The sequence below is a fragment of the Enhydra lutris genome, unplaced genomic scaffold, assembly GCF_002288905.1.
Source record: "Enhydra lutris kenyoni isolate GAN:26980312 unplaced genomic scaffold, ASM228890v2 scaffoldscaffold56, whole genome shotgun sequence".
Lineage (NCBI taxonomy): Eukaryota > Metazoa > Chordata > Mammalia > Carnivora > Mustelidae > Enhydra > Enhydra lutris.
Window position 1 is genome coordinate 5123247 of NW_019154140.1, and position 24428 is coordinate 5147674.

At 40.7% G+C, this 24428-nt stretch overlaps 1 protein-coding gene across 1 annotated transcript in view; it reads right to left on the reverse strand.

Annotated features, from left to right (window-relative positions):
* Nucleotides 1–4257: 4257 nt before the first annotated feature.
* LOC111158010 (solute carrier family 38 member 1) overlaps nucleotides 4258–24428 on the reverse strand; it is a 69714-nt gene continuing 49543 nt past the window's right edge. The window contains exons 7-18 of the mRNA XM_022519786.1: nucleotides 24011–24084; nucleotides 22287–22379; nucleotides 21895–21976; nucleotides 20807–20889; nucleotides 19317–19375; nucleotides 19080–19196; nucleotides 17256–17335; nucleotides 15560–15660; nucleotides 12849–12967; nucleotides 12206–12347; nucleotides 11998–12095; nucleotides 4258–10232 (exon numbers count right to left, since the gene is read on the reverse strand). Coding sequence (XP_022375494.1) covers nucleotides 10131–10232; nucleotides 11998–12095; nucleotides 12206–12347; nucleotides 12849–12967; nucleotides 15560–15660; nucleotides 17256–17335; nucleotides 19080–19196; nucleotides 19317–19375; nucleotides 20807–20889; nucleotides 21895–21976; nucleotides 22287–22379; nucleotides 24011–24084 — 1150 coding nt within the window. The 3' untranslated portion in view covers nucleotides 4258–10130. The remainder of the gene's footprint in view (nucleotides 10233–11997; nucleotides 12096–12205; nucleotides 12348–12848; nucleotides 12968–15559; nucleotides 15661–17255; nucleotides 17336–19079; nucleotides 19197–19316; nucleotides 19376–20806; nucleotides 20890–21894; nucleotides 21977–22286; nucleotides 22380–24010; nucleotides 24085–24428) is intronic.

A 24428-nucleotide genomic window follows, 5' to 3' on the forward strand; every position in this document is an offset into this window, starting at 1 on the left:
ACTGGGCGCTGGGTTTAGTTGGAGTGGGGGGAGTGATAACATACAGACTGTTGAAGAGCTTACTGAGAAAAGAGAAGGGATGAAGAGACAACATAAAGGACAACAGAAACAGTAGAAGAAGAGAGACGTGAGTATGAACTGAGATAAAGAAACAGGAAGAGAATCTGACAGCATATCACTCTTGTTGAGTTACAAAAACTCAGTCATAGAACTGATGGGACAAAAGTTAAGAGCATTTATAATATTAATAGACATTGCCAAATTTCTTTCCAAAAAAAGTTTACATTACCATCAGCCACATATGAAAATGGTATTTCTTACTTCCTTACCCAAACTATAATAGCAACTGTTTTGATTTTTGCCAATACGAAAGCAATAATTTAAAAAGGTATACACAGATGTTCTAATTTTCATTTATTTACCTATGACTTAAATTGTTAGATTGAATGCCTTTTCAAGGTTTATTTCTTTTTTTGTTCACTTTTTATATTAATGTAGTCCATTTTTCTATCGGGTTTTTTATATTTTTTCTTGGTGATTTTTAAAATTTGATTTATTAAGGAAATTAACTCTATGTTAAAGACTGTGTAGGCAAAACCTTAAGAAGTTTCTAGGTGCTTCTTCTTGAAGACAGTTTAGTCGCTGTTAAGCAAGGAAAAGTCAATTGAATGGCCCCTCTTAAGTTCTAAGTAGGAGTCAAACTGACAGGCATCACCTTTAGAAAAAAATGTAACTGAAACATTTTTGTGGTTTATCTATGACTGTCCAAAGCCAAACATTCCTTGTATGTTGAAACAGTAGCTACTGAAAAGGTCAAGCATATCTGCAGAGCACCAGGCTGCCTCCTGGGAAGATCATATTATGTCTTCTACCCAATTCCTTTCCTTTTGAGTTTTGTTTCCGAACCTCTCTTATAGATTGAGATGATCTCAGAAGGGACAGGAAACAGTCCTAAGAGTCTCAAAGTGAAACTCACCATGAGGGATATCTAGAGTCAAGACCTGAGATCAATATCAGGTTTCCCCATGGATGGGGAAAGGGACAGGGTTGGCTCTGATACAGTATGCAGCTCTAATTGGAGCCCCTTCTGAGCCAGACAGCCTGGTGGGCATGAGCCTGGTGGGAACAAACTTCTGGTGAGCTGAAGCATTATAGATTGTTTGGGCTGTCAAGGTGATAGCTAGCATGGCACTATATGGATTAAGGTTATCCTTCCTCCATCACTTCAGCCCTCATTGAGCTGTGGACCTTTCAGGGCATTACTGCCACAGTAGACACCGGTTAAGAAACTGTGCAGAGCTGGTGTTCAACAGTGACCCCGTGTGGCAGCACCAGAAGCTGCACACAGTGGGAAAGAGGCTGATGTGAATGGATTACATTCACCAGTTCATTCTCTTGAATTTGGAAGCAGGCACCTCAGGAATCAAATGCCTCGAGGGTTCTTGGACAATTTGAAGGTGGGACTATCAAGAAAGAGTTGTTGGGCATCCTGGTAATTTGACTGAGGGAATATTTTGAATAATTTTGACCTCAAACTTGAGAGTCAGATTAGACCAGTTATATTATACCTCTCAAGGAACTACCTACCACCCAAATTAAGAAGCTCTGAGTTCCCTTACTTTTTCACAGCAATGTATGTATTTGCATGGGTTCAACAAGAATCTTTTCCTTTCTACCAGAATATAATTGGAAAAAACTGATCTTAGAACCATGGCCTTTCTTGGAATGTCCTATTTGAGAATGATGCTCATTTAATCAGTTATGGCAAACAACTCTAAGGAACAAAGGTTGATTTTAGTTATGGAGCTACAAAACCATCTCAGGAAAACTGACTTTAGTATCATCCCTAAAGGTGGTAAGAACGGGGCGGGAGGGTGGGGGACGGGACTCAAGTAGAGAGGAATTCACCAAAACTTATAGATCGTGCAAGCAAAATATGGGTAGTTTCTTGGGGTTCCTTCCCCAGCCTTGAGCTAACGAATAATAGACATGTAAAACTACAATTCTGTGGTTCCATTAGCTGTTCAATACTACATGGCTCTCAATTTTCAAAGCAAACCCAAGGAACCCTACATGATTAATTAACACTTTTTGCACCTATGAAAAGAATCAGGCAAACATAATGAGTCCAGCTCTTTTTTTATGGTCAAGAATAATCCTTGTGATTTTTATGGTCACAAAAAGGGAAGTTGTTAGGGAAATTGGAAAGACTGAAAGGGGCAAAAAAGGCTACTGGGAATACTTTGATGGAATACCAGATATCTCTTCTGAATTATCTGATTCTATACACATTTTGCCTTTTGGGGGGGGCATTGTGGGCTTTGAGTCCTGTAAATTATGGAAAACCGATGTAGAAATGATTACTGCCCAGAGAAGTAAAAGAATTCTGCTGGTGGAGATCAACTGATTTCCCCCTTTGGATAAGGCCAGTTTTATGTCTATTAGCAAATACATTTTAGCTCTCCTGATTGCTTATGTATGTGTCTGTTCTTTAAATTATCCTTTGAACCATTTTCTTAAACATCTTATATGTTCCTTCATTAATAATGAGCTAAATAAAATTTTCGACGTAAGACAGCTTTATGAGAGTCATGGATTTACACTTGTGAAAAAATGTATTTATACACATGTTGTGTATTTGAGCTCTCTTTAGATATAAGAGGTGAACCAGGGACCCAGCTTTATTTTCTTCAAAAAACTAGTCCTTTTTTCTTAATTTATTGAATAGCCCTTGCTTTCCCTAATTTGAAGGCCCCCATTCTGGTGTTATTTGGGCAATTTATGTGTTCTCTTTTATGATCTATTTATTTATTTCCATATCAGTAAAAATCTATTGTAGGTGCTACAGCTTTATAATACATTTTAATAATCTGACGGGTTATTTTGATGTTGCACTGAGCCCATGGAGGAAGATCAGATTGTCCTGCCAATTTAGATTAGTCTAAAATTTAAACTAAAGATAAAGCATTGGTTTACAAAAGATTGGCCTAGTTATTTGGGCCTCATCGACCCCTCCCAGACTATCCTAACCAGGCAGAATACAATTATGAGTCTAGAAGGTAAGAAAGCATGTCTTCTGAGTTGCGAAGTTAGTAAGCCCATCGTTTATTCCATAAGGGGGGGTCAGAGAATAACCCTCACCTGGACAATTATATGTAACATGGAGAATAGAACAGTATTGGCAGAGGCATTCATGGAGTGATAGGGGAAGAAGTCAGAACTATCAAAACCACCAGAGGCTTGAAGCTTTTGACTTAGAACAAAACCCACTCCTATGCTCAATGGCCTTTTGGATGTTTGCATTTTAACAACTGCTTGAGTTTGAAAATAATAATTACTTACACCCTTTGCCTCTGGGGTTTTGGTCAATGAAGCTACATTGGAGTACACAACTTGAATTCCTGCGCCCCAAATTTCCACCTTAAGATCCACATGTGCACCCGTGCTCTGCAGAATGGGCTATCATCGTGGCATCTCAGGGAGTCAGGAAGGGCCTTATACTCAGTCATACCATGAAGGCCCAGGTTGTTTTTGCACTAGCCCCGTCTTCAAAAGGAATCTGGATATCAGACTCTGACCATCTTGCTGTTCTGATAAAACTTTCCTAAGATCATGGGGGAGGAGCCAGGAATGGACAGAGAAAAGGTCAAGCTGTAGAAGCTTTCCCCTTAAAAGTTTCAGAGAACTGGAAGTGCTGATAGGATTTTCTGTGTTAATGGGAGACTACAATATGAGTAGAATCCCTGTAACAACATAGTACAGAAATTGATCTCCATAAAGATTAACCTGAGTTTAAAAAGAAAATATTATGTTTAACCTACTCTGATTACAGAGAATGGAGAAATAGGATAGGTAGTATGTTTCAGATCAGATAGATTTTTTAAAAAGTTTTTAAATTATTTATTTGACAGAGAGAGAGAGAGAGTACAAGTAGGCAGAGCAGCAGGCAGAGGGAGAGGGAGAAGCGGGCTCTCTGCTGAGCAGGGAGCCCAACTCGGGTCTCGATCCCGGGACCCAGAGATCATGACCTGTGCTGAAGGCAGTGGCTTAACCCACTAAGCCTAGGGGCAGGCGCCCCTAGATTTCTATCAGAAGAATTTTTTTTCAAGTTCGGGTACATAAATATAAGCTTTCATGAACAAGTAATGTTCTAGGACACTGACAAATTGTGTGCAAATCTGTCTCCAAAGATCAAACGCTCCCCCCCATTTTAGTATTACATCCCAAAGGAAGAAAGGCAAAATTCAAAAGTACTTTTAGCTCACACTTTTAATGTTTAAAAACTATGTTAACAGAGCAATTATAGAACAGAATTTCTTATATTTCTTTATTTACACCATATCCTGGGGGGAAAATAAACTATTTGATTAACCATGAATAGCAAAGTTTTGTGACTTGTGACTCACTTCTATCACTCATCTGAAAGTCATTTACAAGTTTTTACATGAATAAAAGCGGTGTGTTACACATACTGGACCTATATGAAGTCTAAAATACAACAAAGACTCTGGAGAATGGGTTACGTACCAATGGTCAAGATTCAAGTGTTTTGGGAAAAAATGACTTAAGATGGTTTATGTTGGTGTCAACACTGAAAATGGAAGGCGAACATGCAAGACTTTCAAAAGCTTGATAAAATAATGGTCTTCTTTTGTCCTTCAAATTTGTGCTCATAGTTAATGTTCAGGTCCCCCCCATCCCCAAAGATCCCAACACTTGGGAAATGCAGCAATTCAACTTAATTTTGAAAAGAAAAAAATTCTCCCCCACTTCTGTTTTCACAAATACTATGTAGCGCTATCGGTGTTAACAGCATAAGCGCATTTTGAAGACACAGTTTGTCCTTTTGGGTGTATCTATTTCTATATGACAATAGTTTGGGTCTAAATATTCCTTATTTGTAGCTCAGAGGATTATCTCTTAAATAACGGAGCTTAATACCAGTATAAGAAATCAATGCAACTATTTCTCCGACATTTTGCTTTCTAAACAATTAAGGAAGATTTTTAGATTCCCCGTTTACACTGAGAGAATGATGTTACCTGGGCGAGAATGTAAATTTTTTCTAATTCCCAAACAAAACCACTAATATCTATGACAACATTTATTCTTGATATGCAAATACTAGATTCTTGATATGCAGACTTCTATTTCAGTGTGGATCAACAACTGCAAAAATATACAGCCTCCTATTTATTTACAACATATTTACATACAAATGAAGTATTTCCTACAATAAACCTCAGCTGCATAGATTCTTCCTTTTAAAAACACAAATTCAAGCCTGTAGACAGATGGGCCCAGTTTGCAGCCCTTCCTCTGAGAAAACCCTAAAGGAAAATGACTTAGCCTTGTGAATGTTACAATTTTCAAGAACTCTCCCTTTCCGATTTAGCGATATTTTTCAGTTGTTAGCCACCCTATTCCCAATTTGTACCTGAAAGCCCTATGTCATCATAAATTCCCTGTGTATATTTTGGAGGAAGTATGTTCTGTTGCTAAAGGATCCCCAGCTCTGCCATCGCTCAGGAAAACCATTTATTAGCACTGCTAAATGGCACAGTCTGTATCTTCTCTGTTTTGAGAGTGGCTACAAGCTGACAGTGAAGTGAAATGGAGGAATTCTGTTCTTCAAGCTTCTGCCCTTTCTAAGCCTCAAGCCATTTACCTGGATAAACTGAGGGAAACGCGTGGCTTTTGCTCTGAGCCATCAAATCAAATATCTATCTTGTCCTCAACCTCTTCCCCACCCTCATGCATGTGCCTTCCAGCACTGTGATTTACTGAAATGGAGCTGAGCTCTCCATCCCTTTCCGAGCAGTTTGTAGGTGCTTATGCAGTACAGACCTTTCTAGAGAATCCACCTGAAGAGGACAGGCGGCTCATCACACGGCGCGCGCGAACGCTGTGGAGAGCTTACTCCTGATGCGAATTCAGTATTTCATCTAAGGCTGCCTTTACAAAGGGTATTTTCTTTTCCTTCTCCACAAAAACACAAACACTTTACTTCCATTTCTTCACAGCCTCACACAATGTCATCTGAGTGCCCCTCAGCCCAGGCTGACAGACCCGAGGGCAGGGGGCCTTCCTTGACGACTGAGCACCGGCACCAGCATCTCCTAGGAACCATACTCTGAGGTAGGACTGATGGGGAGAAAAGAAATGACAGACAAACGGACTGGGAGTGGTTCTCACACTTATCGCGCATAGAGATCAGGGTGAGGGCTTGTTCAAACCCAGACTGCTGAGGGTTTCCCCCCTGAGAGTTTCTTTTTTCCTTAGTTCTGGGCTGGGACCCCAAACCCTGCATTCCAACAAATCCCCGGGTGATGCTGCTGCTGCCAGTCTGGGGACCACACTGTGAGGACCACGGGCTTAGAGACTTGAATCCAACTCCAGAAGGAAGTCAGCTGTGCGGCCATTTCTGGTGTGTCTCTCAAACACAGGAATCTTATCCCAGTCCCTCGTCCACCTCCAGCCCCTTGACTATCTCCCTCCCTCCCCGCCCCCAGGGTGCCTTTCTCAACAGGGTCTGCAAATAGAAAGAAGGAATGTCAGGAGGGAGCTTTCTTACACCGACCTGATTACTAGACAGTTAAACCATGGTTCACTAGCACGAAACCCATTAAAAGTGCTATGTGCGGGCTGGCTCCAGTGACTGGCACACGAGAGAGGCTGTGCAACACCCTGTTCTCTAACAGGCAGGGGAAGAGACAAACTATAGGAGCAGCAGGTCCTATGAACAGAAAAGTAAGGCCAAGCCTGAGACCTCCAGGCAAAAGGAAAGCTACCAGCTGAGGAATGTCCCTGGGGGGCTCACAAGAAGCCTCCTCATCCTCCTTCCCCTCCTCCTCCCACCAGGTTCTCCGGTGGCCCTGGACTTCTTTTTCCCCTCCTTTGCTAGAGACCCTGCTTCAGGCCCCGCTGATCTCCACTCACTGGTGGTGACCCTACCCCCACCGTCCGGCAGCTGGCGTGGGCAGTCCAGATTCCACTAACGGGAGTGACATACTCTTGGCAACTCCGAACAAAGACTCCTTCAAAATAATATTATTTTTGGCTGTTAAGGCTTTTTAGCCATCATGCTATATTATCCTATTCTGCTGAATGATGGGTCTGATCATCTTTCCTAGCTGCTCTGGGGGACTAACCACCATGTATAACCTGGTTTTTAGAGGAAAATACATTCCAGCTTGCAAACAACCACCTAACAGGGTTTTGCAACATGATCTGCTTATAAATTGGGGACAGCCTGTGTTTAACGAGACTCGATTTCTTTCCTGTACATCCTTTCCTACTCCACTCCCAGTAAGTAACATTAGGTAAATTAGGGATTTACAGCATATTGTGTTATAATAACTAGAGAACAGTTCTAAATCCAAAATATGAAACTGGCACTGTTCGCTAGTGTTAAGGTTCTATCTACCAAAGGAAAACGTGCTGCTCCCAGTGGCTAAGGTATAATATTCTTTAGTCTACTAATTTAGCAGAAAAACTTCTATAGCACTTGACTGCTGTGTAAATTCTACCTAACATCTGTGATACATGTATTTTTGGCTACCAGTTCACTATTCTGAACAAGAAGAATTATTGCAGTACACTTTACAGCTAATCCCACACAAATGATGTAATTAATCCGTGGTATCTGACAAATTACAGTAGGGTCTATTATATCCTGTCAAAAATAAACTTAGATAAACATACAAAGATTTTTAAAAACCTGCAGTATCACAGACATCAACAACAATGTGCCTCCTCTAAATAAATATTTTAAATAATAATAAAAATTCCCTGTCCTGACACATAAAATCCAGAGATCCCAAAATACCACTACCCATCCCAAAAGTTAATGGTAATTTTCTAAGTTGACTTTGTGTCAAATGAATTGTTATAAACTAATGGGGAAAATAGAAAGTAGCATAATATTGCTTGCAAGCTCAACTAAGTATATTTTTTTAATGGCGGGTCCGTCTACTACTTGGCTATTTCATTACTCGGTGCCCTAGACAAGCCTCTGAGGGGCCACCTGACTTGTTTTGCTTAATTTCTCTCCCAGTTCATCCAATATGGAAGACATCGCTGAAAAGGACAGAGGTGGCTGTGGATTTTACTAGGTTAGTATTCACGTATGGGTAGGTATTCATATCTAATTACTGAAATTCTGACCTAAGGTGGATGTAATTCTGGAGCCATTACATTAAATGCTATGAATGATCCTACCAAGAAATGCAGGAAATAGCCTTTCCCTCTCCCCCCCAAGAGGATCACAACAAGGTGCTTCGATGTCTGCCTTTTCTATGGAACATTAGTTTGAAAGAGGGAGGGGACAGCTCCTTGTTACTCCCAGTGAATGGTGAGTAAAGGCCTTTAGGGATTTTAGTGAGGGAGGAACAGAACTCAGAGCTAAGTGCTTGGAATTCCTCCCAAGAGTCTGTGGTTAGAGTCTCCGTATCTCTGGATAAGGAATCTGTGCTTGGTGAACTTATGTGTTTGAGAAATTCAACCAGAATATAAATAAAACACAAGTCCTGTTTCAAAAGACCAGCTCAGAGAGCACCAACATTTCTTGCTGTGTGATAGAGACAATCCAATCACAGGTGATGGTCCAGCTTCAGGAGGATGTAATTCTGGGTTTCCTTGCGGTCCCACAACTTTCCAAGCTATGTCTTACCCCCAACTCTCTTCTCTTGTAGTCTCTGTGTAATTTCCCTCCACCCCCCTTAGGAGATAGTGGGGCTGGAGTAGGGGTGTGAGGCAGCTCTGTCCTCCTGTGTGGGTCATGTCGGGTGGGGGTTAGGGATAAGAAGAGGAGATAGCACAGGCACCACAGTCCCTGTCTGAGGGAAGGAAGGTACACTGATTCTGTCACAAGTTCTTCTCAAAGGCTATCTCTGAGGGCTTGCTTGCTTGCTTTCTTTCTTTTTTCAAGACTCTGAGTGGATTATTGATGGAGAAGAAATAGGAATGAGGCTTATTTAAGGTACAAAAATCTTGTATTTGTAATAACCTAAATTTATAGATATAAAACAAGTCTTTTAAAGACCCCCTAAAGTACCCAATATAAAACAGGAATTACTTATCCTAGATCACCCTTGGTTAGATACACATTATTCCCTGTGCAAAAGCTGGTGGACATGAGTAAAAGCTGCTGGGTTTATAATTTAAGAAAGTGTTTTTTTTTCTCCCTTCAACAATACAGGTGTAGGGTTGAAGGCTATTTGCATCAGAGGAATATTTGCTTAGGCATTTTGGATGCTCTTTTTGCAATACTCGTGCTTCTCAATTTATTACAAAGGTGTTGTGGGTCTCCCTCAGTGGAAGGTGACTCAGATTAGAGTAACTTTGACATGACTGGCCAAGAGGGAAACAAAACTTCATTTGCTAGATAACCCAAATGTGTAGTTTGAGATGTTTACCAAGGTAAGAAATCATTCTCACCCCCTTCCCAGCTAAGAACACTCATTGGAAAAGGTCTCCCCAGGATGCAGGGTGTGGTACTAGTGAGGCCACGGACCACCAGAGCCTGGCTGCCAGGTGATCAGGGCCCCCTCAAATATTGGGCAGGTTCTGACCCAGCAATGGCACACACCCTGTCACTCTCTTATGATTATCCCTGTGTGCTATGGTAACCAAAGTAGGCAAAATATTTATGAAACCATTTTTTTTTCTGTAAAGCAAAATAACTATATACAATTCAAGATTCTTTTCTCTTCTAAAAAGATACCGATGGTGTGAGTGGAACACCGGCAAGAAAATGATTTCAGAACCTGGACGCATAATAAATAAACATGATCGATGATTATGTTTCCAAGGTTCTAAAGGACCATGAAACCACAAAAAAATAGAGTTAGGAGAATGAAAAATAACTGATTGTGAAGGGTACTGAGAAATACAATTGCATAAAACTTAAAAAAAAATCCACAATCCTTAAACTGATCCCAACTCTTAGAGGGACAGGAACTATTATAGAAACGGGTTTTTGTTTTGCTACCGAAGTGTTATTCCATTTTAAGTATCCTGTGAATTCCTGTTTTGCTTCTGTAAACTTGCAAAAGAAGTGATGATAGACTGCTGATGTGTGGTGACGTGACCGAGCCACGGGCTGGAATGTTTCCTGTCCTCAGCTGGTCTCAGTGGCCTTCGTCACTACTTGATGAGCAGGCCCAGTCGTAGATGACCAAGGGAATGCTGACCAGGGAGAACAACACCCCCAGGACCAAAAAAAGGGCAGCCTGGAGCAACATAAAAGCATGGGTTATTTTCAGGGAAGCCAACATCTCCCACATACACCTGGGAAACAAATAGAAATGCTTTTCCCTCTCTTTCTGTGTCCCCTTGTATCTGGAGTCTGTTACAACCATTGGCAAACTCTGAGAATCATTCCAGGATTGTATGGCTCTGATTCTCCAAGGAGGGGCAAACAAGAACTAGCTATGCAGGGCCATCTCCCATATTCTTTTGTTTGACTTCACGGTCACCTCAGAATGAATCCATTCTACTCACTGAGTATCCTTACAGTTTCTTTCAAACTAAGATTACAACTAAAAAAGAGAGAGAGAGAAAGGACTTTGAAAATATGCAGGCCATTTTGTTACTTTTTACCAACCAACTGAAGTTACCACTGGCAGGCAAACATTTCTATTTGAAAAAGTGGGGGAAAAGATATATAAAAGCAAAGTCAATTTGATCAAGTGAAATAGAAAATGGGCGTCCAGAACTAAGTTATTGTAAGGGTTGAGGAAGGCCAGAAGGGGTACAGGTTACTAAAACCAGACTCTGGAGAGCATGAGATTAGAAATTGCTTGGCCTTGAAAGTATCCAACCACAGTTTTGCAGGGAGAAGCATGAAGGAACTTGAGAGCCAAGGGGGCTGAACTTGAACCTGGAGGATAGAGCTAAGGGAAGGAGAAGAGGCAAATGGTGGGGTTGTCCACAGGCTTTTCATCGGAGGTCTGGTTTAACTCCCTGAGGGGCCCACATGGACAGGAGCCTTTGTCTAATGCTTTCTGCTAGATCCTACCACCAGTTCTAAGGTGAGAGCAGGGCTGGGGAGGCCCACAGAACTCACAGGCAACAGGCCTTCGGCACTTTCAGATTTAATGTGCATTGTATTTTACTGCTATGCCAGAGTGACCGCTCTCTCTCTGTGCTTACGAAGCCCCTCCTGGTATGGTTCAGAAGGATGTGGAGCTTATGGTTTCAGGGAGAATCCTGCTGGGGAGGCAGATGCTCTACCAGATCAGTGCTGCTTCTCCTAAAAGCACAAGGATGATTCCTCCTGCCTGCATCTCTCACCCGGCTCTGTTGATTCGGGTCATGTGTGCACTGGAGCGCTGACACTATCTGGAAGGGCAGCTGAGAAGCCTTCTCTGAGGCCAAACAAAATGGTGCTCCAGGAGGTGCTCAGGCAGCCACGACTCCACCCCTGCTTCCCTCACTGTCTCCAAGTGCGGCACCTTCAAGATGCCTTTGAACTTCACCAGACCTGGAAACAAGAATCCCCTCATAGAAAGGTAGTTTCTGAATCCAGGTCTGTTGTTCCAAAGTATTTCTGACGAATTAGAAGAGGTCTCTTTAAGCGAACGCCGCCGTTCTCAGGAAGGGATCCCATGTGCCCTGGGCTGTCGGAAGGAGTTACGGGACCGGGAATGTACGGAAACAGCAGGCTGCATCAAGTCTTCGAGTTCCTCTCCCTTTCCTAGCTTGCTAAAGACAAGGCATCGCCCCACAGAGACACAGGATGACAGACGTCTAGTTTCCCAGCTGGCCCTGCCCTAGCTCAGAGCCCAAGTTAAGGCACAATAAGAGTAAGACATCTTCAGAGAACAGATCAGAGTCGGATACGGTATTTTCAGTCTCCCAAAGGGGAAAACGACAGGACTGCTGCTCCCCTTTTGAGGCCGCTAAAAGTAGGATTAGGTGGGGGAGATGGACTATTTATTTGGTAAATTTAAATGAAAAACTAATCAGAAAAAGATTGGCTGGCCTGAGACATACCCAAATTCTTTGAGTTCCTTTATCTCCATCCTGGCTTGTGATTTTTAAATAAAGAGATGAAGGAAGAATGAAAATAAGCATATTAGCGGATGTGACTCCTGTAAAATAAGAAAAAAAAAAATGAAGTCGTTACAGCAGTCGTTACAGGAATTTTAGCTTTCTGAACAGCTAGCGGAGAATGAGAAGTATAAAGTTCATAAAGCCATACCTACGACCCCAAAAATATCCTTCATGGAGGGTATGAAGATCACCAACAAGTTGATAATAACCAAGAGTATGAAGGTAACCAAGATATGACGACACAAATTAAACTTTGTTTTCTTAGCCAGTTCAAATAAAGATGAACGAACCTACAGGAAAAGAAAACAAAGGCTCTGTGAGGGCCCCTGGCACACCAACCGTCGTGTCCTCAGCAGAAACACATGTCCTGGTGCACAGGAATCTGGGAAATGTTTTGTAAGTCCTTGTGCAGGATTACAGGTAGGGGGCTTGGCTTAAGGAAAGTATGTTTATTTACAAACAGGTAGTTAGCTCTGGTGGGGGATAATTTCCGTCTTTATCTGACTAAGTGTGTGCTCTTCCGGTCTGTTTCTGTTCTCTCATCACGCACGAGCAAGATCCGAACACTCTGTCTACATTTTGAAGAAGGAACAGATTCATGAAAATTAAGGTTCATCCCAGCGGAGCCTGCCCTATCTCACTGACCCCAGAGTCTTGAGGTGCCTTCTTGGTACCGTTCCAGCGACCCTGGGATGTTCCCCGCAGCGGGCTCTCTGTGGGGCAGGCTTCAAACAGGGAGCGAAGGGCGAGACCTCGGCTTTTCTTACAGGGCCCCGCGGCCTGATACTCACCGTGAAGAACAACACGGGCACCGTGAGGATGACAGCAACAATCACAGCCAGCCGCACGGTCAGGATGAGAATGTCATCTTTACTCTGGTACTTGTGAAGGAGGTCTGACTGCACGTTTTCTGAAGCGAGCAAAAGAGAGTATTGAGAGAGAAACAAGGCACGTTGCTGAATGACAGTTGATCTGAACAACAAAGAACTTGCAACCTAAAAGGCAAGGAAAGCAATGTCCTGGGTGTTGCAATGACTATTGAAACAGTTTGTGAAGTTGAGAAGAAAAATGCCCTGTGTGAGACAGGCGCCACCTGTCCGTATGTCACCTTAAGAGGAATGATGACTGTAAAGTCATCGCTACAAGCCGCTACCCAGTATGGGGGTGCTCGATTTATACCAAATTCAGCCTAGGCATAAATTGGGGCTAAAAAGAACATCCAGTTGAAACACAGAATCCTTCTTAATCTAGACTTTCCCCAATTGCTGCCACTCGTCAAAGGACACCACACTGCCTCAGCCTTGTTGGGTGGACAGCAGGCCCCACAGAGCCTTCCAGACTGTCCTCTTATCACTCAGCTTCCAGGGGCCAACCAACAGAGGTACAAACTTCACCACCAGCAGCAAAGAATTCACTTCCATGTATGTTTTTTTTTTATTAAAAAAAAAAAATCTAGTTTTTGTACCACTTTGAACTTTTTCTTAACTCTGAACTTCAGGATGTGATTTCAAAGACAACCAAAGCTAGAATGGCAGTCCCTGTGAATGCTCACTGCTTTGACAAGACCTCCTTCCCCTCCTGCCATGTCTCCTGTAAGGTCTTCTCACTGCACGGGTCTCAAGATTCTGGGGGTGGAATTCCAATTCTACTCTGTGCCATAGATTGGGCTCAGTTTTGGAAAAGGGAGCCTAGGTTATAATAAAAATCTCATTAGTTCGAATTTTCTTGAGTCAAAATTTATAACGATCTAAAAATAGCTGAGCCCTTTTCTTTAACCAAAGACTACAAAAGGGTGTGGTACTTTATTTTATGTGAAGAAAAAATATGGATTTGCAAAGAAAACTCGTGGCTGGAACAAGATAACAGTGAGACTGTTAAGAAACATGAAGCTCTCCCTCCCTCCCTTTACCTACCCCCAGCCCTGCAATTCTGCAGGCAACCTAGAAACACTATTTTTATGCAAAAATTCAACATGGCATTTATGGATTCATCAGACAATGCTGTTTGCCATTACTTGTGAAAATGGTGACAATACAACTCTGTAATCGGGGTAGCCATTTCCCTCCAGGCTGAATTAATCATCTGCAAACGTGTTTAAATTTTTTTTTTTTCCAAAAGATTTTATTTATTTATTTGACAGACAGAGATCACAAGTAGGCAGAGAGGCAGGCAGAGACAGAAGGAAGCAGGCTCCCCGCTGAGCAGAGAGTCCCGATTTGGGGCTCGATCCCAGGACCCTGGGATCACGACCTGAACCGAAGGCAGAGGCTTTAACCCACTGAGCCACCCAGGCGCCCTTAAATTTTGAGACATTTGTGTTTATGGGGAAAAAAAAATGCCCCAAAGAAATATTATTTAATAGAGAACAATGTGAAATACACGTGTTCAAATTTAAATCAGGTCCCAAATTATAATGATAATGAAAGATGTTCAATACAGCTTGAGGATCATCTGAATAGCAGAGGGGGAAGACCTAATAAAAGAAAGAAAACTAGTCCTACAGGGCCAAGAAGTTACAAATGAAACCCAGTTGTTCTCTTTTTCAGACTTCATTCCTTTGAACCATCCCTGCCATTCCTTCAAATCTTTGCAGGGCTCCAACTTCCAGCGAACAATCAGGCGTTTTATTTTTAATTAACACAAGTGTCACGAGTGTAGCACTCTGCTCTTTCCCACTTTCAACATCTGTCTCTGTCTCTCTTCTCTATTAATGGAATCTGACCCAATTTGCACCAGTAATTAGGAGAGCCTTCTCTGGTATAGTTTTCAACTTTGCTCAGTAAAGGTGGCATGCTTAAAAAACACAGTTTCTTTCTTTCTTTCTTTCTTTTTTTAAAGATTTTATTTATTAGACAGAGAGAGAGAGATCACAAGTAGGCAGAGAGGCAGGCAGAGAGGGGGGGGTGGGGAAGCAGGCTCCCTGCTGAGCAGAGAGCCCCATGCAGGCCTGGATCCCAGGACCCTGAGATCATGACCTGAGCCAAAGGCAGAGGCTTAACCCACTGAGCCACCCAGGCACCCCAATGCAGTTTCTTTTAAGGACAGTATTAGGAAGAAAAAATTACAGTATCTTGTTTCAGTAATTTCTCTATTGCGCAGTCTGCTCAAATAGGTAAAGGAATCATCACCATTTGCTTTATGTAGAAGAAAAGACCAGCAAAATCAATGGGTAGATTTGTTGCTTTTGGGGGCTATCGTGTTAAAAGTCATTTGGGTATTGGGGCACCTGGGTGGCTCAGTCGGGTAAGCAGCTGACTCTTGATTTTGGTTCCGGTAATGATCTCTGGGACTGAGCTGAGTGTGCTGGGCTCTGGGCTGAGTAGGGAGTCTGCTTCAGGATTCTCTCTCCTCCTTTGCCCTCCCCTGTGCCCCGTGCTCTCTCACTCTCTCTCTAAAATAAATACATAAATCTCTTAAAAAATATTAGAAGTTCTTTGGATACAGATTTTTCACTAATTTATCTACAAATACATATATTTGTGTGCGAACAGAAGTCACTTACCGTAGAATGTCAAGTAGCCAAAAATGGCAGTCAAGAAGTACATAACAAACATGGCGAAAAAGGAGATATTGGACACCATCTGCATCTTTTTCTGTGATCGACTAAGAACAAAGATAAGGGAATTTTAAAAATTAAAAACCATGTTACTGAGTTTAAGTACTGGTGTTAACACTGAAGAATACTAACAACTTTCTGTCGGGCTAGGGAAGATCTGAGCAGCGGAGCTTACCCGCCATCCGCCTTCCCTGCCCCCAGCAATTACACCAGTTTAAAATAGCTTCTTTTATGCCAAACGGGTAATGTGAGAGAGTGATTCATGGAACTACCAATCCCTCAAATGCCCTTCCCCATTCTTTTGAAAGAATATCAGGTTCTCATCTAAAGGGAGGAAAGTATTTTTTTAATATTTGTTTTTGATATTATCTCCATACTCAGCATGTACGGGGGAAAAGGGCAGAATAAATTCAAATACTATTCTCCCAGCCCAGAGATCACAGGCAAATCTGGAACTTGATCTCAGGTGTTCTATTGCTAAAGCTGTTATTTAGTTTCCTTTTTTCCCACTGAGTAGCCTCGGAGATGCACTTGGAAGTCTGTTTCCAGAACAATAAATCCCAAGTGATCACAGCTGTGATGATGAAGCGCTCTATCTCTTAGGTCAAGTTTACTCGGGGAGTTTGGGTGGCCATTTAAGTTTCTTTAATGGCCAGAATAATTTGTCTATGAGACTTGTACTCAATAACAAACCATGATAGTCATAACATTTGTTTGTGTCATAACAGAAAAAACTGAGATGCACACAGATCAGAAAATTACAAACTAAAAGCTGGACTATTAAATTTAAAAGTTGTCAAAGACACATTTAAATGTCCTAAGTATAGGATCATAAAGTAGGATTGCTGTACACATAGATAGATAAAGGTATTGTAAAACTTACCCATATATCAATTAAATGTGAAAGAGGACGAGTCATGAGTGAATCAATGCTAAATGACATTTTATTTTTCAAAATGGAAAATATTGTATATCTTTTCTGAGCTTAAGACTCTGCCATGAAGACTATTTTTATCTGTAAAGTCTGCTAACAGTCAGCTAAAAAGAGAACCCAGGAGGAAATTTATAAGCAGGACTTTAGTTTTCTCTAAAACAGCAATCAAAAACAAATCCACAGAATCATCTTAATAGTTTAAAATGAACAATTATATTCTCTTGTCCAGTTTTTGGCCTTAACATTAATTTCTTTCTGCCTGATTTCGCAGCCTTTTCCCTCTAAACCAATACAAGCCAAATTAGACACAACGCATTTTGCAGTTTATACATGAATCTGATTATGATTCTAACACTTGGCAAGGAAGCATAAGTCACATAAAGCAACACAAAGACTTGAACTCTCCTAAGTAATATAGTATGTGAAAAACCGATTTAACAAAAAAGTCCACATAGGTGGCCACTTTATGTATTTATGCCCAAAACATAATGCAGTTTTCTGATTTTTCTTATTCTCTTTTTCCTTTAATATAGAACTTGCTCCAGAATGGCAGAAAGTAAATGTTGAAGCTGGCTGACGAATCCATCTGCCAGATCATTATACAAATCTATTTATTTCAATACAGTACTTGCCTATTAATGAGGGGATGTAAAAATTGATTAAGGTAAAAAAAGGTAAAATGACTAAGGTAAAAAACAAATCTCTTACTCTTTAAGCTCACTGTAAATGGGCAGGACTGACGGGTGGCAGACAAAAGCAAAGGCAATGGTCGGTAAAGCATACACGGTCTGTGTGAGAGAGAAAAATAAACATCATGAAGAAGCATTTTTTACTCTAAAAATTATTCCGCTCCAATATTTCTGTGCTGTCGTCTTCTCTGACAGCTCTTCAGAATCCCTGGATTACTCGATTATTAGGAGGGCTTTGGTGTCGAAAATAGAAGCAGCTTTTCTAAGAGGGCTTATCGAGCTTGAGACGTGAGGCACTTGGCACACAGGGCTCTTGGGTTCCCCTCACCTACATCCTATTTTACTGCTTCGGGCAAAGCATCGTCCCATAGTTACATGGCACTGGCCGGTCACCCCGCACGTTCCCTGCATTATTTCACGAAGTCCCAACAACAACCCTGATCGGTAGACAGACCACTGCCGCTCTCCCGACTCCCTTCAACAGGTTAGGTGACATGCCCCGGGCTTCTTCCATCTCTGTTCCACTGTTCTTTGCTCTACAGGGCACGTCAAACCAGACTTAAAAGATGGCAGCTAAAAAGACAACTACTTCCCCAGTCACTACTTTGGCTGTGTCCTTAGAATTGTGCCTGCATGCAAGAGAGCTCTCTTTAGTTTTCTTTCTTTCTTTTTTTTTTTTTTTTCTGGTCGTAACATTTTTATTGGCTTCTCAACATGTAACTTTACTTTATGTATTTTTTAATTAACATATAATGTATTATTTACCCCAGGGGTACAGGTCTGTGAATCATCAGTCTTACACAATTCACAGCACTCACCATAGCACATACCCTCCCCAATGTCTATAACGCCGCCAACCTATCCCTCCCACCCCCCACTCCTCCAGCAACCTGAGTTTGGTTCCTGAGATTACGAGTCTCTTATGGTTTGTCTCTCAACCCCGTCCCATGTTGTTTCATTTTCCCCTCCCTTCCCCCCATGACCCTCTGCCCTGCTTCCCAAATTCCTCATATCAGAGAGATCATATTTAATTGTCTTTCTCTGATTGACTTATTTCGCTTAGCATAATATGACCATACCACCCTGAACGGGCCCAATTGCATCTGATCTCTTTAGTTTTCTTAGATAAGACTTTTTTAAAACTCTCAAACTCAATACAACTTCTGATGCAAAAAAAAAAAAAAAAGAAAGAAAGAAAGGAAGGAAGGAAGGAAGGAAGGAGGAAGAAAAGTAACATTTCTCATGCTCTAATTCTGTGAAAGCACTGGACCAGGCCCATTCTAAAAAAACGCTGTGAGATATAGAACAGTATCCTTGTTTTTCACTTGGGGGTCTGGTAGCTTGCCAAACGATTTAAATCCAAGCCTGACTGGTTCTGTAGTCCACTGTTCCCCATGCTAATAACAGCACCCCAACTGTGTGAAAGTTTAAAGTGTCAGTTTGTGTGTCTGTATTTCAGCATCTGTATTTCCACTGTGCGAGCTGGGAAACCGGAGGGATGCCTTTCTATCACCACCAGGGAGGAGCAGGGAGTGGGCTAAGGAGGTATTAATCTGTTTTTAAAGATCTACAAGGAAGAGAGGAGCTGAGACAACAACCCACACAGAGATTTTCACAGAGAATGCTTAAGGTTGTCCTTTATGTAAACCGGATAGGAGGAAGCATGAAATCTAATATTTGCCTATTTCTCAAAGGTCTCTGAATTATGGGATTTGGGAAGCAGTGGGTTTGGTGTTCTGCTGAGAATGAATTCTTTCAAAGCAGTTTAATGACAACAAATAGGAGAACTATAATGCTCTTAACAAAATGCTCTTTTTTATATTGAAAAGATGAGGAAACTTACCTTTGAATTGAAGGTAACATATTTTGGAGTACACATGTCAGGGTTTGTTAAATTAGCACTTATTGTTGAATTTAGCTCTGGAACAGTGCAGGGAATTTGAAATTTCTTGTAGATTACCTGGTATTAAGAAATATAGGAGAAACAATTAGACTTTATCAAATAAAGCCAAATAATAAATAACTGCTGTATGGCATCATACTGTGGCAAAACCAAGCCAATCATTTCATTAGCACTTACCACTATTAGGAAAAAAACCATACAGCTCAAAGAAAATCCACTAGTATAGCCAAGATACCCTAAAAGAAAAGTTGAAAAAATTTATTATTATTTCATGTATCACCTTGTTTCTTTCAATGCATTATTTCCAGCATAGGTCCAATATTATATAAATATGCCTATGTGAATAGGAGATTTATTATTTGAGAGTGCTCCTTTATTTGGCAAGCTAAAAAAAAAAAAAAAAAAGGCGACTTTAAATAAAAGTATCATATTATCACTTTGATTCTAGTTTTCCCTGATAACACTAGACAATGCAGATTCCCAGATAGGGAAAAAGAGCCTCCCAAATCCGGCCGTAGCTCTCTGTTGCTATACTCTGACGGAGCCTTAAGCCAAATCCATTTACTCCTTGATCTCGGTATTCTTTATTATGTACCTATTGCGTACATATTGAGTATCAGCTATAGTACTTCTCTTCCCAGATGAGGGGCCCACACAGAGGAGATGAGTGATTTCTAGGAATAAATTGAGCGTCTGGGGATCTTCACCTTGCTCCCCTTGGTGTCCCCATCCACTGTAACTTCCACAAAGGCAGAGTTAAGTGGTCTCTGGGAGGTTGCATTGTTCCCAGAGAAAAAGAGTGCTTCCCTCCTTAAACTGAAAATAGCTATGTGTGTATACACAGAGAAGCCAAAACACAGACCTAGGAACCATAAAATTAAGTCGTTTTTAAGATCTACTTCTAGATCTTACATAACAGCTATAGAGGGTTGATATTCACACAAAACAAAACACTAAGGTTAGCAATCATTTGCAGGAAGAACTTTAATCTAAATGTCTTCCTTGAATTAGCCCAGAATTAAAGGTGATGCATTTTGGACTAGATACCAATCTGGCCACATGATTCAATGTATACAATTCCCACAACATCAGGCACATTTGTCTCCAAATATAAACATAGACACACGAAAATATCAAAACCAAGTGGCTAGGACCTAGATTATGGCAACCTTTGACCTTTCACTTCAATCTTTCCCTTCAATGAAGCAAATAATTGAGATGGGTTAGACTCCGATAATATACGAATGATTCACTATACTTTAGGGGATAAATATAAGCAACTTTCTGTCTTGATATTAGATTTGAAAATCTACTGATCTAAATAATCAGGATATTGAAAACCTTGTGTAAGGAGAATTCCATATTCTGCACTTTTCTCAGAGTAGCCTGTAAGTTGTGCTCTTTGATACGGCACTGAGTCTGTTGCTGGCCCCAGAGCCTCACCTCCCCACTCCACAGCTCAATGGAGGGATTGCTTACGAGGTCACATACTGACCAGTGTTTTTAGCCCATATTAAAGTCAAGCCTGATTAATACTTGTAATTTATCATTCACATAATCTTTACCTTACAACTAAAAGTAGAGGGGGCAAAGTTACTAATTTTCATTAGGTTTCTGACTCATCTGGGCACTGTAGAGACTATGATAAAAGCAAGCTCTTTCCTTACCTAAGTTCTTCAAAAGACACAGAGGGAGGATTATGCCAAAGGTAACTACTACCACCAGCACGCGGCCATCCACATACCAGGCTCTGAAAAAGGCATTTAAGTTGGGTCATATTTTCATAGAAAGTGAAATTTTTTTCTCAAATGTAAAACTTCACAATACATTTTAATGAATTTTTATTATTATTAATTTTTACCATTAATTTCTATCATTATTCAGGCTTATCCAAACACTTTAATCCAACCACTTCCCATTTACCATCGTCTCTCCCCCTAGTGATGGAAGAAGGGATTTTTCCCCTCTCCCCCACCAGCTAAATGGGGCAGTCCTCTGAATAATTTACATGGTTTCAAAGCTGAATACACACACTGCATTCTGTCAGATTACAACATGTCTTATCAATTATTTAAGGAGAAGTTCCATTTTGTTTTGCTGGGCTAATACCATTGAAAAACAAGTCAGCACAGGTAGGCATTGCTTTCTCCCTAACCTCTTGTATTTGACCTTGAGTCCTGATGACAGAACATGAGGAATTCTGGCTCCTATGATTCTGCCTTGAAAGAAAACAAAGAAACTAAGACTGGCAAGAACTATTAAACAAGAGGGAGTTAAAACAATGGCTATGTCAGGTGTAGCTCCAACATTTTCCAAGCTTAGCTAGTTAGATCTTTATTGAAGTTGGCTCATGTAAATGTTGCTCTGCTTCCTTCTTTAAGAAAGAGACTAGGGTCTTAATGTGTTTGCATGTTCCACTTCTGTGTTAAATATATGTCTGTGCTAAAAATACTCTGTATCTGTTCTGTTCCGTAGAAACTGGATATAGATTTCAGGCTCTCCGGGAGATGCAGCATCTACTGTTTGCAGTTTGACAGATAAATCTACCTTTTAAATGCTCGTCAAATGGCTTTCCCTGTTTCTTTCATTTATATAAAAACCCCAGAGAAATGTATTGGAACAACAAAGAAAGAAAAAATAACAACCCAGAGAAAACTCAGGTTCCTGTAGTTTTCATAAAACAAAAACTTTGGTTAGTCCACATTAAAATTAAGAATATTTTTGTCATCTTACAAAAAAATGGTCTATCACTTACGAAAATGTCTCTTCCTTTCCCATAAGAAACTTTATGGCAGAGGGCAGCTCATTTTTGACTATGAAGAGGTAGCTCAGCATTGCTAGAGGAAAATGAGAACATTTTTAGAAAGGAGATACCAAGGCTCATGTTGCAAGCTATATAAAAGGCTACCAGCCTGTTCTTAGACTGACCTTCAATAAGACACAAAGACAGTTTTAGCTACTCAGTATACTTGGTTTTAAATAAGCGACTGCTCTCTCTGCCTTACTTTCCATGTGCCATTTTAGCAATGAGAACGATACTGCTTCCATTTTGTTAAAATTCATCGGGCCACCCAACCACCAGAATTAGAAAAGATAATAATATTCACATACTTTAAAGTTATGTATAGAAAAGCGTGTTCCTTTTACCTCCAGTGTTCTGTAGAGAGGTGGCTCCAAAGATTACGAGCTTCCCTGTGGTGCCAAAGACCTGTTCTCCCAGCTTTTCATAAACCATGCAGCCTATTTAAAAATCATAGTTGAGAACACAAGAAATGACAGGGATCTAAAAGTTAAAGAAAGCCAAGATATCCTCATTCGAGGGACTATTCCCCAAGTTATTCTGTCTTTCTCAAAATCACATACATAGCCTTTTGGGCTTTGCAAGGCTTAAGGTGCCACAACCTCGTGACATTTTAAAATGTCAGACATGACCACCATTTCTCCTTTTTCAGGTTGGCTACAAAAGCATTACAGTTCAATTATTAGGTCATAAGGCTTATTTTTAACTATCTTGAAGATTTTTGTACTGGGTGGGGGGATTCCTACTCTGATCTTTCTCAGGTCTGGTGCATATCATTAAAGTAAAGATTTGATTTAAAAATAATCCTTGGGGCGCCTGGGTGGCTCGGTGGGTTAAAGCCTCTGCCTTGGGCTCGGGTCGTGATCCCAGGGTCCTGAGATCAGGCCTCGCGTCGGGCTCTCTGCTCCGTGGGGAGCCTGCTTCCCCCCTCTTTCTCTGCCTGCCTCTCTGCCTACTTGTGAGCTCTGTCTGTCAAATAAATAAATAAAATCTTTAAAAAAAAATAATCAAAATAAAAATCCTTATTGTTGGGACGAAACTTTCCTTTAAATTAATTACGTGAACTGATGAGGCTAATAAGGAATTATCTTAATCTTAATAACATTCCACGAATGTCTCGTGTGTCCTAAACACAATAACAAACATACAATAGTCAACACCAGAATGTTCATCATTTGTAAAATTTAGTTCACAGATACATAACTCAGAAAAGAGACCAACAGACAAATCTGTCAAAAGAATAATTTGGCTACAGGAAGATCCCAACATGTTCAACTGTCTCATCTCGATAAATACTAAACTGCTAAACCATTCATTAAGAAAACATGTTTATATGTCTTTATGATAGTTCGGCTCACGTTTCCAAAACTTTCACAGAAAGCAATTGTGGGTCAGGCTATAATTAAAGCTTTGTTCAATCTCTCAGAAGACTGGTGTTTAAACAAGACAATGGTAGATGCTCAATCTATTACAAAATGTCCCAGTTAAATGGAGTCATCTCTGTACAGTAATAGTTGGCCAATGTGGTTTCAGCTAAAGTAAAAGTCAAAGTATTACAAACAGAATCCATTTGTCCCAGGAACAGAAAATAAACACTTCAGGTATTACACTGCCCAGAACTTGGAGCCCTTCCCCAGTACCCTCACTCCCACATTGCCTCGGGCATACCATTTTCTCCTTGGAATATACACAAAAGGGAATGAAAGCACTGTTTACTTTTAAAATCTTGAAGGCTATAATATCAAAACATGGGATCCTTGTTCTGAATTTATAAAGACCTAAGGAAAAACTGAAGCTTTTCAAATGAAGTCATCTTAAACTACAAAAACAGGTATGATTGGGGGTTTGCTTTAAATGGCAATGCTATTCTCTCGGTGTTCAAGACAATTTAAGGTCCATGGTGCCATGTCTGTTTCTCTGGGTAAATACTACTATAGGTTTTTGAGGAACTGTAGGTCAATGTACTCTTCAGTAATCAGTGGCTGAACCAGGAGGGCATTATTCGTTCACAGTATCACCATGCAAATCATTCGTCCTGGCTTTAACAAAATTAGACCTACTATCAGCTTACCTGTTTCCTTTGAACAGATCAAAAGAAGGTTTATTGAATATATAGATAGCAGTGTCACGGAAGTCAAAAGTATCCTAAAGCAAAGAAAACAAGTCTTATAATAACTATAAAAGAACATACTCAGACCTTACATTTTAGAAGGGCAAAGGCTTATTTATATGGTTAACACTGTTTGTTGGTAGCATCCAAATTTTGGAAACGATTAGTCACACCCTTTTTAAAATCCTCAATAAAAATGTTCTACCAAATAAAGAGCTGCTCATTAGAATCTGAGTAACCCTAACAGTGCAAATCCTCTATGTTAATTCAAAACCTAAATAGCTCTCTGAGGTCATTTCAGTTGAAATGACTTTCAGACAGTATTAGGAAAGAAAGCTTTTATGGCCTATGATGCACTTTCTGTTACATCTGAGTGAGA